General features: G+C 35.7%; 1 protein-coding gene across 1 annotated transcript in view; it reads right to left on the bottom strand.

The window, feature by feature from the left end:
- CUBN (cubilin) overlaps window positions 1-16,383 on the bottom strand; it is a gene marked incomplete at both ends in the record, with an annotated part of 226,675 nt that overhangs the window by 41,930 nt on the left and 168,362 nt on the right. Inside the window, 5 exons of the mRNA XM_084253526.1 lie at window positions 51-180; window positions 843-1,043; window positions 9,777-9,926; window positions 11,453-11,609; window positions 14,189-14,376. Of these exons, the coding sequence (XP_084109652.1) occupies window positions 51-180; window positions 843-1,043; window positions 9,777-9,926; window positions 11,453-11,609; window positions 14,189-14,376 (826 nt within the window). The remainder of the gene's footprint in view (window positions 1-50; window positions 181-842; window positions 1,044-9,776; window positions 9,927-11,452; window positions 11,610-14,188; window positions 14,377-16,383) is intronic.

Below are 16,383 nucleotides of genomic sequence, written 5' to 3'. Positions count from 1 at the left end.
CAAATAGAGGCAAAATGATTTTCTAGTAAAGGTAAATTTGTCTTACGTACTTGAGCTGAATCACCCTGTTGGCCCAGACAGTGATGGTGTACAAACAGAACATGTTGTTGGGGTAGTCTGAGTAGGAATAGGCAGGGCTTCGGATGACTCCAGAGGTGAAGTTGAACATCCCACCACAAGCTGCAAACGAAGATGGGGGAATTTGCAGAGAACAGTTATTACTCATAGCATGGAAAAATAATTTTGATATATTCTTTAGTATTGACCTGAGGCAGGGTGTGTGCAGGGGGGAGGGGAGAAAAAGTGATTGTTTCAAAGCAACTTAAGCCTCTCTTCATTGTGTTTACAAATAATTCTGATCTTTTCACTGAGGTGGGGGAAGAGACAGTAAGAGTTGAAACAGGGAAAAGTGTTCTAAGACACATCTTGGAATGGAATACATCTGAGTCATATTGATAGCGGAGTGAAAATAATGAGAAAGAACATTTCAATGTTTGGGGTATAACTATTCTTTCCCTGTAATTAATTGACAGATTGAGAAAGATGACGACAGTAATCGGAAGTTTAGAAAAGTCAGGTCTGTTTTAAGAAGGGAAGAATGGTAATCTGGAAATGTTAAATACAAATCTGAGTCTCCTCTTTCAAAGAGATTTTAAAAGTTGAAGGTTTTATTTTTTCAAAGAAAAATGTTGATTTTGTGGGGATTATGAACCCAACTGATATTTTTTCCCCTTAAAATAACTGAAATCATTCTTGTGGTGATGTATGCATCACAGTTAAAATTTCTTGTAGAAATTGCCCAAGAAGAAAAGAAAATTCCAAACAGCTTTCAGGCTACTCACGGGTTATCCTGTAGGAAAGTTTGAATCCAAAATCTGTGGTGTGTGCATTAGAGTAGAAGTTAAGCATCACTGGACCAGAGAGAGCGATGGGAGATGGGGTGTCATCACCACACAAAGTGGCAAAAGGCGTGGAAGCTGAGCTATAACCCCTGATGATTCGCACACCGTCATGGGCACAGCTTCCTGCTATGGCTGAGCGAGCTGTGTGAAAGCAACAACAACCAGTGTCACAGTCAGAACCAACATAAACAATCAAGGCTGTAAACTTTCAAACAAAAGTGTGATGAAGATTCATGCCACCGGCATAGATATGAAATTGAGAATTGAGTTAATTTGTCGCTATTTATCACGGTTTCCAGGATGAAATGTTTATCCAAGCTTTACAACAAGCACCTGTATGAGAACATAAGTGCAACTTCACAATAGAGAAATCCCACTTTGAAACAAGCCAGCATTTTCTTCCTTTGTAAAATGGCTCTTTTAATTCAGTGGTTATAAACAGCACAATTTTTCCTCCCAGGGATATTTGGCAATATCGGAAGATATTCTTTGCTCTCATACTGGGGTGCGCTGCTGAATTGAGTGGGCAGACACCAAGGATGAGGCTAACCCTGCTGAATGCTCAGGGCAGCACTACACCCCATGCCCTCCTGCCACAAGAAAAGTCACCTGGCCCAAAAATGTCAATAGTGCTGCTCTCAAGAAACCCTGCTTGAATGTGAAGCTCATGAGGAGATAAGGGACTTTTACCAGGGAGAGGTAATTAGAAATTCCTTAATGTTTATTGAATAACCATCATAAATATTCACACAAATAATATTAGCTTAAGAGTTTAGTCATTGTTTTGCTTTCTATGTAGAAATCAAATATATACTCCAACCTACCTCAAAGAATAAATAAAAAATTAAAAGGTTTTTATTACTACAACTTATTTAGTCATTTTTAGAGGTGAATTATACTGTTAAAACATTCACTGCAATCATGCAGAGCATGATCTTTCATAGCGTGTTTATTAGAATAAATAACATTAACAGCATGCATTTTATGTGATTAAATACTTTTTCAAAACACCAAGTTTAATACCTGTATAAAATTCTAAACATGTAGACGTGCCATACTATGTTTTGTTAATCTTCTATTGCTGACTAATTCTGTCTTTCTACTTTTTTGTGATTAAAAACACTGTCAAGGGCCTCCATGGTGCTGCAAGAGGTTAAGTCTCAGCAATATGAAGCTATCCGCAGCCAGTGCAGCATGAGTTCGATCCCTGGCCAGGGAGCTGACCCACATGGCACAGCAGACCTTTCCTGTCTCTCCCACTGCTCCCCTCTGCAGTGTATTTCAGTCAATCCATCTGTTCTGCCTCTCATCCCCTGCAACCTCTGGCCTGTACCCCAGTTCTTGTATGCATAAATAAATAAAATAAATCTTTAAAAAAACAATGTCAAACCAAACAGACTATATATGTATATATGTATGTGTATATATATAAATATATATATGGAAGTTTCTCATTATTTCATTGAATTTTTAGAAGCTGAGTTAATGGTGCCAAGGTAAGATCTTTTACAGGTTTTTATATTATTATTATCTTTTACAGGCCATTATTAAATGGCCCTTTGGAAAGCTGTTAAGCAGTTTATAATTGCACAGTGCTCTAGATATCTGACATTTTCCCTAATTCTACATTTTCACCATCCCATAGAGAAATATTCTATTGATTAACACTCTGTTTTTCTCTCCCTCTTTATTTTTCTCCTAGCCTCAGGCAACAAGTAACCTACTTTTAGTCTTCATAGTCTGTCTATTCTGGACATTTCAGATAAACAGTACCATATAACGTTCAGTCTTTTTTGTATGACTGCTTTTTTAACTGTTTTTTAAAGGTTCACCTACATTGCAGTATATGTTAGTACTCATGCTTTCAAAAATGAATAGTATTCTGTTGTGTTAATAGATCCTATTTTGTCTATCCCTCTAGAAGTTAATGGACCTTTGGTTTGCTTTCCTAAATCATTTACATTTTTTAAAGATTTATTTATTTATGCATACAGGAACTGGGGTACAGGCCAGAGGTGCAGTGGGTGAGAGGATTCACCAGAGACATGGTGGGGAACAGAACAGGCGGGTTGACTGAAATACACTGCTCAGGGGAGTAGCAGGAGAGACAGGAGAGGTGCTGTGCCATGTGGGTCAGGTCCCTGGCTGGGAACGAACTCATGCTGCAATGGCTGTGGATAGCTTCATAGTGCTGTCTTAATTCCTTGCACCACCAGGAAGGCCCCTATATTTAACATTTTGAGGACTTATAAGACTGTTCCAAAGAGGTTACATCTCATCAGCAATGGATGAGGATTCAAATGTCCCACTTTCTCATCTCTGATTGTTATTGTCTGTAATTTCTATTTTACCACTTGTAACTGAAAGACTCTTGATGAATACATTTGCTTTACATATTTGTACATTAAGATGTTCCATTCCTTTTTGGAATCAGTGTATTAACTTAAAGAAAACTGATAATTTTTAAATCTCAAGTCATTTTAGGGACATATTTGGCTCCTTAGTTAAGTCTCCATCCAGCTTAAAAAAATCTTAAGGTATCAATTCTTTAAGAGGCAGGAGGAAACTCTGACATAAGCTTATGGCAAATATTGTAATAGTTTCATGAATACATACTTGTCTCCAAATTCATGGAGTTGTATACATTCGATGTGAATGTCAATCATACCTTACTAAAGCAATTTACAAAAATATGTATTTCTTAGATAAATCTCAAAGAATTCTTTCATTTTGAAAGTTCTGGAATAGAAGTGTTTTTAATTGGGCATAAATATACCAGTTAAAAACATGAAAGACTTAACTGTAGTAGCCTTATCATAGAAATAGAAGCAATGTGATATTATAACACATACAGTTTTGTAAACCAATTTAACCTCAATAAAAATGAAAGTATTAGAGAGTTGAATTTTAAGTTTTTGGTCAAATGATACAGGATATCAAAGCAGTGTGTGTCTTGGAAAATTATAGAAAGACTGTAAAACATGAGGAAAAGTATGTCCTAAAGTTAATTATGTTTCAAAAAATTAAAGGATTTCAATTTAAAAAGTTATTCATAAATCAGCAAAGGTATGTCTATACTGAGACATAATCAAAACTCATTATCTATAAAAAATTCAACAATAGGGGATTTGGGCAGAGAAAATGCAGAGGAAGCTGAGAGTGGATTTTCTTTTCTAGATGGGAATAGAATATTAAATAACTAAACACATCATTAAAGACAATCTGCTAATTTCCAAAGCCTGACACAATAGATTGTGAAAATCATGATATTGGCAAACTGATTCATGGAGTAAAATATTTGTGTATCCTTTCCAGTAGCTATTTCCTTAAGTAGAATGTTCTTACAAATTTTATGCAAAAGAAATCAGATATTACATACAATAAGAATTTGGCAAAGTTACTGAAAGTCTCAAAACATTTCAAGCATTAGTATAAACAAGGTAAGATATAAGAAAATGAGATATATATGTTATTAGGTATCAAATAATTCATATCAAATACATGCATATCTTTTTCTCAAGCTCAACATATCACATCACTGCATTAGATCAAAGACATCAGTCTGATTCTTCAATAAGAAGACACTTGGTGACAAAGACCGCGGATATCAGAAAAAATAATGATATTAGATACTTTTCCACAATCACAGGGGCTATCAATTGAATATGTAATCAAAATATAAACAAAGCTGTCATTTAGTATATAGTTAAATGCAATTGGTTGATTACCTTCCAAGAAGAGAAAGGAAATCAGTCAATGTTTGGAAAAAGTTCTTTAGGAGTCAGATGAATCTCAAAGTTGAACTTACGACCAAGAGGTGGAAGTCAATCAGACATATGCGAACTTGTCAAGAAGAGAAGTCTTTGAAATTTAATTGACACCTTCTTCTTGGTCTATAGTCATCCTTAATCCTACCTTCAATAAGTGATTTTTTATGTAGTTACTGCTGAATCTCTGGGGTATAAAACTTTGTTTTTATGACTATCTTATCCTTCTGAAAAACTTTGAAATGCAATTGTTGTTTGAAATAGAGTATGACTCTATCCAACATATTGAAATATAATTTCTATTATATTCTTCTGGGCTTTACTATAAAGCAAAGTTTCATTCTGAATCCCATTATAATTCCAAGAACTTGGAGAGAACTGAAAGGAAAGTTAATATGGATGTTTCAGCAAATAGTATAAACTTGAGGAATTTATACCCCATCTGCAATTTTTCCTCAGAGTTATAGAGAGGCAGAGATGCCAAAGAGGACTAGAGATGGGCGGGGGATCATTTTGGTTGGAATACTTTAATAGTATATATAAGTCTTTTCAGTAAAGTAGAACAGTGTTCTGCAGAAGATAGGTTAATTAGGGGACAGTGATTTGTGAGCCTGTTCCCCATGTTTATTTAATTTGTGTCACAATAGATTGAGCCTGGGCTCCTAAATGGAGCAATGATTCACCAGGAGGGAGCAGCACATGCTCCTACAGAACTATACCCCAGAAAGTGTGAAGATAAAGCCTTATAACAAAGGCAAGCAAGAAATCTCACAGAAACTAAACTGTCTCCTCTAGGACTAAACTTGAAAAAAAAATCAGTAATTTGAATTATTTCAAAAGAACCATTGTCCAATGGTTTCTAAAATAACGAATTGTGCAATGTGCCTAAAGTCTTATTTCTTTTTTTAATTTAATTTAATTTTTTAAATTTAAATTTTATTTTTATATTCCCCATACAATTGCAACCCCCTTATTTTGACCGCAATCCCTCCTTTCCCTGCCCCCCACCCCCCATAGAGTGTCTCTGGCTCATAGTTGTTTGTTGATTTTGATTTTTACTTTCTTATAGTTATTCTTTTCCCTGGTCTCTTATTTAAGTTTTCTAGATTCCTGCTATGAGTGAGACCATCTGGTATTTTTCTTTTTCTTTCTGGCTTATTTTGCTGAGCATGATCCCTTCCATATGATCCAGCAATTCCACTCCTAGGTATTTACATACCCAAAGGACACAGAAACATCAATTCCCAAGAGCACCTGCACTCCTGTGTTTATAGCAGCACTATTTACAATAGCTAAGCTTTGGAAACAACCCAAATGCCCAAAAATAGATGACTGGCTCAAGAAGATGTGGTACATATACACCATGGAATATTAATCAGCATTCAAAAAAGATAAACACATGCAATTTGCAGCAACATCGATGACACTAAAGTCTTATTTCTTTAGACACAATTAAGAAAGCAAAGAGAAGAAATGGTAAGCAATTGAGTAATAGCACTTTAAAAAAAAAACTTGTATCAAATGAGGGAAAATGTGAACTAATACAACAGAACTCAGTTATTGTGCTTCTAGGTAGAAAAAAGTGACAAAAGGGAAATCTATTTTTTTCCCTTTTCCCTTTTAGCTTTATATTAAGTATGGCCTGTAAACCAGGACTTCTAAATTAATAAAAGAAAATTTAGGCAAATACTAGTTAGGATCTCCTTTTCCTATCACCCTCCCCGATCCCCATGACCTCTCTGAAAAGCTAGCCCTAACCCTCTTGGCATTTTTGGTGCCATCCCCAGTGGTCAACAAGCAGCATTTACACTTCTGGTGTTTTTTATGTGATGTGTGTTACTTTGCTTTCTAACCTTTATCAAGAGTTACTCTGGACCTGAGAAAAATTGAGTTTAGAATTTCCCTAGGTTCAAGATTTTTTAATTAAGAATTTCTAAACCCCTCCTTATCACCAAAGTGTGAAAATGTTATTACCCATTTTTTTTAATAGAGGCATGTGTTATTTATTTATGTGTTTGTTTGTTTGTTTGTTTATTTTGTTTATACAAGCACTGGGTACAGTCAGAAGCGTGGGAGGGTGAGAGAATTCACCAGAGCCAGAGCGGGGAGCAGAGCAGGCAGAAGGACCGAAGTACACTGCTGAGGGGAGCAGCGGGCGGCAGGAGAGGTCTGCGCGCCATGTGGGACCCTCCTTCGGTGACCTGGGAGCAGCTGGGGATTGAGCCGGCGCTACAGAGGCTGCGGGCAGCTTCGCAACCCAACGCTTAACCGCTGCGCCACCGGGGAGGCCCTTATTACCCACTTTTAATGATAGAAAAATCAAAGAAAAGAAGGCATTGGCTTGTCTTAGTTTACCTTATCTGCTAGGTGCTTTATTATGAATTTGAAAATAAGTTTATAATTTTCCCCCAAACTTGGAGGCATCTACTTGGTCACATGAATAACGAAAACATAAAAAATATATTTTTATATTGTTCAATATTTGGAAAAATAAAATAATTTTTAAATAGCATCTGCTTCCAAAATATATACAGGCATTGATAGTTTCTCACTTGTGCTTTGTTAGCTCTTTGTCTGTTTCTAGTATTTCATTTTTGACCAAAAGAAACATTTTGAATTTGTCAATTCCCTATTTTATTTTATGACTTTTAACGATACTGTCAACAATACACACTCACTTTAGTCTTGAGATTACATTCTGAAAAAAAGTGGTCTCATAAATATGCAAATGAAAATTTCTTCCATAACATTTAATTGATTACCCTGGAATTTTCATACTTCAGTAGTGATTATATAGAAAAAATGAGAATCTTAAGTTCATAGGATGACTAGTATTAGACATGTAATAATAGTGAGAAACTCAGGGCAACATAAAATATCATAACATACTTTTAAAGTAAATTACTTCAGTTGTTGGTCACTGACATTTGTGAACTCCCTGTTGGAAAACGAGTATGTGGTTGTATATTCTGTATATTTGCCTGAAGAGGAAAATGTTTTCCAACCAATTGTCAGCCTTTAGTATACACAGTGTGTAGACATCATGGTTCCCTGGGATAGGATAATCTATCATTTTCTTGCCAAATCCACTTATTTGTACTATCACCTACCAAAAAGCAGACTGTCGGAACCCTCATCTCTACCTACGTCAACAGCAGCTCTGCTGGTATGTTGGGCTCAGCAATGCTTACTTGTTTGGAAGGATCCTCTCAGGAACAGTTTTTGTGGCCTACAGCAGCTAGAAAGGCTCCTATAACAAAGCTGTGATTTTTTCCTTAGAGCAATTCTCAGCTTTATCACACAATATTAAACATGAACTTTTCAGGCTCATTGAAAATGGATGGAGGTTACCTCTACTACAGCAAACAGATCTCTAGCTTGTTGATGGTATTCAATGTACATCAGCATGGATATAGTTAGTGATTAGAATATAATTATAAAATAAATTTAATTAATGTTGCCCTTTTTGAAAAATCACCATAATTCAATTAATCCAGAGCTAGAAATTACTCACATAGCAGTTTGAAAATTCTGAGTACTTGTAACAAAGTAAATGTCACAAGCCATTATAAGGATATTTATTTCATTTAAAAAATAAATTTTTAAAATAGGTGAAAACTAACAAGTCTATTAATAGAAGTCAAAATCACTTAATATAACAAATTGGATCATCTTATGTAAATTGTTTTCTCTTCCCTTAGTACATTATATATTATGAACATGTTTTTATATTGTTGGGATTTAATGCTAGCAAATACTAAAAGATATTTTATTTCACATGCCATTTAACAATAGTAAATATCAATTTGTAGCTGGCATTTTCTAGAAATCATATATGTTAGAAACTACCATTTGTAGAGATATAGGAAAAGGAGGTGATAAGAAAAGTATAAAGAAAGGCATTGTATAATTTATCACTGTATGAGCATTGACATGTCATTTCTATTTTTATGAAACATAAATTTTCCAGATGCTGAATACTATAAAATATTTTTGTTAAGTGTAACTTTTTTGCTGCCATGAAAGACTAACCTAAAAAGAAAAAAAAATTGATTATGCAGAAGTAACTTAGCAAATTTAAGATTAATTATAATTTAGTAGTAAAAAGTTAATTTGAACAAAATCATGTTTTTGTTTGTTTTAAAGGTGGGATAAACATTTTTATTTCCAATTGTCAGGAGAATGCTTTTGAATACAAAAAATTCTATACAGATATTATGTGGTACTCTCAGTGACGAAAATAAACCTGACTTTCAAAAATAAAAGTGAAACACAATATTTTCCATACACTTCTTCCATCTTCTGCATAATATCCCATTGACTTTCACAGAGTGTCTAGGACTAGGTGAACAGTATGTATTTAGTGATTAAATACAATCTAAGTTGATGGCAAATTTTTCAAAAGAGAAAATACGCAAGTACTAACACGTGGCTGAGTAGTTGAAAATACCCATCTATTTGAAGGGATCTTTTTTGCGATGTCATAGCATACACTCAATGTCAAGTTTGTGGTAAGAGCCAAGTCAAACCAGCAGTTCCACTCTCCATTCCCTAGAATAAAGGAATAAACCCAAAGGGGTGCTTGTAATTAGTGATTTCACAATACCCACAGGATTGATGAAGATATAAAAGAGAATGGAGATGAAAGGGTGTGCTGTGGTAATATTTAATAAAGGTTGAGTACAGATACTAATTTTATTAATTTATTCACTCACTCAACATTTACTGAGTACTTACTTTGACTGGGCAAGATCATTTCTTATGTTAATTATAGTGTGTGCATGCAATAAGTATGTGTCTGCACACGTATGAGTATCGAGTGTAAACACAAATTAAAAAAACCATTAACATGCAATACATTTCAAACTTTTTTAAACATTGTTTAAAATAAATGATACTTGTGTTATTAAAGCTCTTATATTGTGTTTTTACTTCTCCATGGAATATATAGGACAGCACATGTATTCTTAAATTACTGGATAGAATCTTAATCAAGTTTACATTAAATATACTCTTAACATTTTTAATATTTTCTTAAGATGATGACTTTAGTCTATTTACTTATCAGTCATTTGTTTATTAAGAAATTACATAAGCAGAAACTTACCTTCCAAATGGAATGATATAAAAGTCAAGAGGACCACAGAGGAAGGATCAGTTTCTATGATGTAGGTGCAATTCATGTTGTTGTCATATTGCTTTGGGTAGTTTGGAGAAATAATGTAACCTGAAGGTTTAGTGAAATTTCTGCCACATCCTATATGGGAAGAAAAAGATATTATGAGGGTATTTGTACTTGCACACAGCATCTTTTTATCAATGAGGGAAAGACTGAGATTTCCTAAATTCTCAAGAGACATATTCCCTGACATAATCTGCTCTGATTTAAAATCTGCTCTAATTTACACATACAAAATAAGAACATTATATATTTTTAGAAAATGCTGCAGAGTTTTGGGCTGGATAGTGGAAAGTTTACCATAAGACCATTGCAAATCAATTAATATTTTTTAAGATTTATTTTTATTTATTTATTTATTTATTTATATTTATTTATACAAGCACTGGGTACAGTCAGAAGCGTGGGAGGGTGAGAGAATTCACCAGTGCCAGAGCGGGGAGCAGAGCAGGCAGAAGGACCGAAGCACGCTGCTGAGGGGAGCAGCGGGCGGCAGGAGAGGTCTGCGCGCCTTGTGGGACCCTCCTCTGGTGGCCAGGGAGCAGCTGGGGATCGAACCGGCGCTGCAGAGGCTGCGGGCAGCTTCGCAACCCAGCGCTCAACCGCTGCACCACCGGGGAGGCCCACAAATCAATTAATTTTAAGATATTAAAGAAAGGATAATTTAGGGAGGACTTAGTGTGGCTCACATAAGGAAATAATACTGATTTGTAGCTAATCAGTACATTTAATGCTTATCTTATTACATTATTAGAAATTGATGTCATTTTAATTGCCATATCAATCTGGCCATAAAAAGAATACCTGCATTTACAAAAATGGTTGAATTTGTCATATGAACTCATCAAAATCTCATACAAGTCCCTGGTGTTAGAAAGGTAGAGAACTATTTTTTTATCACTAATGAGATATTGTTTTCATGTAATCACTAAATTAGTTATTCCACATCACTCCTTGATGTATCCCAGATGAAAATATTGGTATCATTTTAAAATGATATTAAAATGCACACATATACACACATACACAGAAAACAAGTGAAGACCTACGATTAGGGCAGAGCTACCTTCATTACTGCCTTTACACTACCTTCATTCTGAAATCCTTGTTCACTGCATTTATTTCCTCTAATTTCTTTCATCAAACTTTTTACTAGGGCCTCCCTGGTTGCTCAAGGGGTTAAGCACCGCACTATGAAGCAATCCACAGCCTTGGCAGCATGAGTTCGATCCTTGATTGAAACCTTGGATTGAAAGCCCTAGTTGATTTCAATACAGGTAGTTAATGTGCTGCATTCTAAACACTTAAGTCTTATCATCCTCCTGAGCTTTGCCCAATTCATGCCCTACTCAGTGTTTTGGGGTAATTTCTAGATGATGACTATGGACTTAGGCATTTTACAACTGCTCTCAGTTGACCTATTGTTGAATTCGGTTCCATTCTTGCTGATTTCTGAGGAAAGGGTATTCTCAGGCTTAGGTGGCCCATGCATGCTCTTCCCCTTTAACCTACAATTCCGTGAAATCCCCTTCTCTCCTTGAAGCCTGATTGTGGTGGTCACACGCCTTTAAGGCCCTCTCATTGTGGTTTTCAGTGCTACTTACGGCTCACAAAGGATGCAGAGAAGCCCTGAGCTGGGGCCTCCTGAGACTGGAACACAACAGTGAATGTGTTTCCTGGAGTGATGATGGAACCGGGAGCTACGTTCCCACAGCTGGTGGTTAACAGGGCTTTGTCAGCCTCCTCAGTTCCGTCCCACACCTAGAAGAGCCATATATATGACTTAATACTTGAGGTTTTCACCTACCAATTTTTTCATATGCTTAAGCTGGACGTTAATGGTACTCAGGTATATGTAGAACAAAAGGGAATAGTAAATAAAACACATGCATATATCTGTAATATTTTCTTATGAGGTTTTTTTTTTCAAATTGCTTTTTAATAGCACATCCTATTCTTGAGTCTTTCAAGGAGATTGAGTTCACTTTCATTTAAGTAGAATTAATTAAAATATATATGTATAAAATATATAACCAACTAGTTTTCTTTTAACTCCTAATGTAGCTGAGCTTGCTAGAAACCAAGGGAGACAGAGTAACAATATGTGCTACCGTAGTGCTTACAAATTTTTCTAGGTGATGGCAATTGTGGGGTGCAAACATAGGACATTTACCAAGACAAAATCCATTGAAATTAATAAATTTGTGGAGCTTAAAGAAGACATGAATTTCAAGTATTTATTAGAATAAATTATAGAAGAAACCCTGGCAGTGCTGAATCTTAGGGTGCATTTTGAAGAAAGGATGAAATATTTGTAGATTCACATGCATATAAGATATAATATAGAGAAATTCCTTGTACACATTTCTTAGTTTCCTCTAACACTGATATCTTACAAAAATACTGTATAATATAATCAGGATATTGACACTGATGCAATCCACACTTTTTATTCAATTTTACTTGTATTCATGTGTATGTGTATGTATATGTATTTAGTTAAATACAATTTACATGTCACCACATTCAAGATACTGAACAGTTCCAACACCACAGGGTTTCCTCCAGAGGCCATATTCTAATCACACACAATTCATCTGGCACCCCTGTGTCTTTAACCTCTGTCTGTCTAGCCTCCTTTTCTAAATGTTTTCATTTCAAAAATATAAGTGAACAATAGAGGATGTAGCCTTTCAGGATTGACTTTTTTCACTTGGCATAATTTACCAAGTGAAATTTGGTAAAATTTGTTGAAATTTTTAGTCTGTCAACAGTTTCTTTTTACTAAGAAGTTGTACCCCAGATATTTAGGTACCAGAATTCATTTAACCATTTACTTATTGAAGGACATTTGCATGAATTTGTTTTTGACTATTATAAATATAGCTGCTGTGAGCATTTGTATGTAAGTTTTTGTGTAGACAGTTTTCATTACTCTGGGACAAAGGCCCATGAATGCAATTACTGGATTTTATAGTAAATACACATTCAGTTTTATAAGAAACTGCCAAACTACTACACATTAGGTAGTTTTACATTCCAAATGCTGAGGACTATTTTTGTTATTATATCCTATTACTGCTAATGCTTAATGCAGCAAACTATTCTCTTCTTTATGGTTGAGTAATTTAAAGCCCAAATATTTAATTAGCTGAATGGAGTCCAGACTAATGTGAATTTAAGGCCTATGTCCTTGCTGCTAAAAGCATAACCTCTTAGAGCTACGATGTACCAGATGTAAAACAGTACAGACGAAATGAATTTATAATACAGTCATTATGTTCCTAAGTCAATGAAAGAGATGTCAGGGCCACATGAGCAGTATTTGAGACTTTACAGAAAGTCTTATTGATTGATCTACTGCCATTTTTTTTCTCAAAATGTATGAAAAACATTTATTGCAATGAAAAATATTTTTAAAAATAAAAAATTCCATCTCCAATGACTGTAAACCTCCAAGTATTAAAGATTATTGTCTGGGGCCTCCCCGGTGGCGCAGCGGCTGAGCGCTGGGTTGCGAGGCTGCCCGCGGCCTCTGCGGCGCCTGTTCAATTCCCAGCTGCTCCCCGGCCACAGGAGGAGGGTCCCACATGGTGCACAGACCTCTCCTGCCGCCCGCTGCTCCCCTCAGCAGTGTACTTTGGTCCTTCTGCCTGCTCTGCTCCCCGCTCTGGCTCTGGTGAATTCTCTCACCCTCCCGCGCTTCTGACTATACCCAGTGCATGTATAAACAAACAAACAAACAAACAAACAAATAAATAAAACATGCCTCTATAAAAAAAAAGATTATTGTCTGGGTTATCACTACTTTTCAATGATGAAAATAAAGGAATCTTAATAAATTATATACATGGGTCTCTTATAGTCTTTTCAGTCTGTGGGCACTTAAGGCCCAGTGAAGGCTGGCATTAGCTACATCTTAACCTTCCATCACTACTATAGCATACTTAAATTTTTCCTGTGATGTTGTTTTATATTTGTTTTGTTCTTGAGGATCTATTAGAAAAAAGAAGAGAGAAAACAATAAGAAAGAAAACAAACAAAAATCTGACTCTCTCTTTAATTTCCACAGAAAAGAAGAAATGTAAGTGCTTGCGAGAATGTAATAAGGCCAGAAAACAATCTCCTTAATTAAATTACTTTGCCTACATGTTAGCAAATGAAAATTCACAGCACAATTTAACTTCTAATAGCTAAGGTTCCCACATTTTTCTTCAATTTAGAATCCAAGCAGCAAAATTATTGCTTTCTTATTTCAAGAGGCAGTAAGTCATCTCTAGTTTAAACATTTATGTTCATTAAGCCAGTGTGATTTCAATTAAATAAACCACTACACTCACCTTCACAAAGCTGTTCTGACACTGTCCGTCACCACTGGGGATTAGGAAATTGTTGTCAAAGTTGATCTCCAGATGTTGACTTTCATGAGCAATGATGGTCCAGGAACATCTGCTGTTCTCGGGAAAGTTTTGGGGCCAGTGAGGAGACCTGACTGTGCCATTATGTGAATGAAGTGTCCCTCCACAACCTGAAAAGTTATCATGAAAAAAGTTATTAATTTGGCAATAAATTAGGAAGACATTTTTTTGTAATCCAAGATTTCTAGAGAAGACACATTTCTAAAGGTAAGATTTCACTTCATCCTTCTCGCATGATTCATTAGGTTTTAGGCAGGAATACAGAAATTCTCACTCAATTCAAAGGAAACTCCCACTGTTACTACTTTGTTATACCTGTACTTGGCTACCTGAAATAACTAATCCTTGCCATAAAGAAGACAGATTTCTATTCTGCAGCAAACTATAACAATAACAATAATTTCATACAATAACAATAATTTTTGCTTCCCTTGAGGCTAAAGAGTATGATCTGCTAATCCCAAGTTCAGTACTTTATTACTGTTAACACATGCGAATATAAGTCTATACTAATATGTGATTTTGCTTTAACATAACATACAGACCTAGAGAAATGATTTAGAGCAGGGGAAAATTCTTCCAGTAAGTAATTTTACTCACTTATATTGAAATTTTGATGGCTGAAAATAAATGACATGGATTGAAAGAAATACCTAGAATTATTAATACATATACTGAAGAAAAGTCAAAAGAGCAAAATATGAACTCGAAACAAAATGAAGTTAAAGAATATTTCCCATATCTTTTGTTTCTAAACCCTTGGAAAACCAGTAGTTCATCTAATACTCCCCTCTGATTTCAACAGCAACTAGTTGCTTAATAAGGGACATTTGGATTCATTCTGTACAGGCCTGCATTGTAACTGACTCTCCTAGAAAGAATTGTCATGAGAATGTGTGTGTGTGTGCATGCGCGTGTGTGTGTTTGGATGTGTGTGTGTTTGTGTGTGTATATGTGTGTGTGAGAGAGAGAGAGAGAGAGAGAGATTACAAGACTTTAAAGAAATCCTAACTTAAATACTTGATGCAAGTTTTTGTATTTTCTGGGAATTTCCATGTAGTTTATACTTTAAAAGCCACTCTGTTGAAATCAAATCATCAATGCTATTTTGCCACACACTATAGTCAGAGTGTTCATTCTAAATCATGTATTTGATCTGCCATTTTGCTTTTCAAAACTCCTCAATGGCCCCTCATTTCTCAAGGGGTAGTACAGAAGTCAAGGTTCCCCATAATATGGAATACTTATCTCCTTGCACTCAGTTAACCACTCAGCATTGTGCCTCCAAGCTCCACATATTTTAAACTAATTGTGATTCTAATTCATATTTTCTGTTATGGATAACAGAAAATTCTTACAGAGGCAGCATGAGAAGTATTAAGATAAACACAACAAAAATAACTCTTATGCTTTGGGGAAAATACAGTGGTTACCAGAGGGCAGGTGGAGGGGAGGGGTAGAAGGGCATAGAAAGTGAAATGTGATAGAGCATTGGCACTGGAATTTTGATGCAAGGCTAGTAAAGCAGATGAACAAGTTGAGGTGTGAAGCTATATTCCCCAAATTATAGTTTTGTAAGTTAATAAAATTTGAAGGGAAAAGTTTCTGGCTCTACTATCTTTAATCAAACACTGACTCCATTGATTATCAAATATGCTACCTGTCAGATTATCAACCCATTTATCCTCAGTTTCTGCCCACGCAAAATGGAAAAAGTATGTATGTACTGATATTGTGTCTTCCTTATGAGGTGATAAAGACATTTAGAATTGCGTTAATAGAGTTTAGGTATTAAATGCATACTTTTTTAATATATTTTTTTATAGAGGCATGTTATTTATTTATTTATTTGTTTGTTTGTTTGTTTGTTTTTGTTTATACATGCACTGGGTACAGTCAGAAGCGCGGGAGGGTGAGAGAATTCACCAGAGCCAGAGCGGGGAGCAGAGCAGGCAGAAGGCCAAAGTACACTGCTGAGGGGAGCAGCGGGCGGCAGGAGAGGTCTGCGCGCCATGTGGGACCCTCCTCTGGTGGCCGGGGAGCAGCCGGGGATCAAACTGGTGCCGCAGAGGCCGCGGCCAGCTTTGCAACCCAGCGCTCAACCACTGCGCCACCGG

This window comes from Talpa europaea, assembly GCF_964194135.1.
Source record: "Talpa europaea genome assembly, chromosome: 14".
In the NCBI taxonomy this organism is placed as follows: domain Eukaryota; kingdom Metazoa; phylum Chordata; class Mammalia; order Eulipotyphla; family Talpidae; genus Talpa; species Talpa europaea.
Note: the sequence above shows the minus strand (reverse complement) of the source record. Positions and strands in the feature narration are given on the sequence as shown.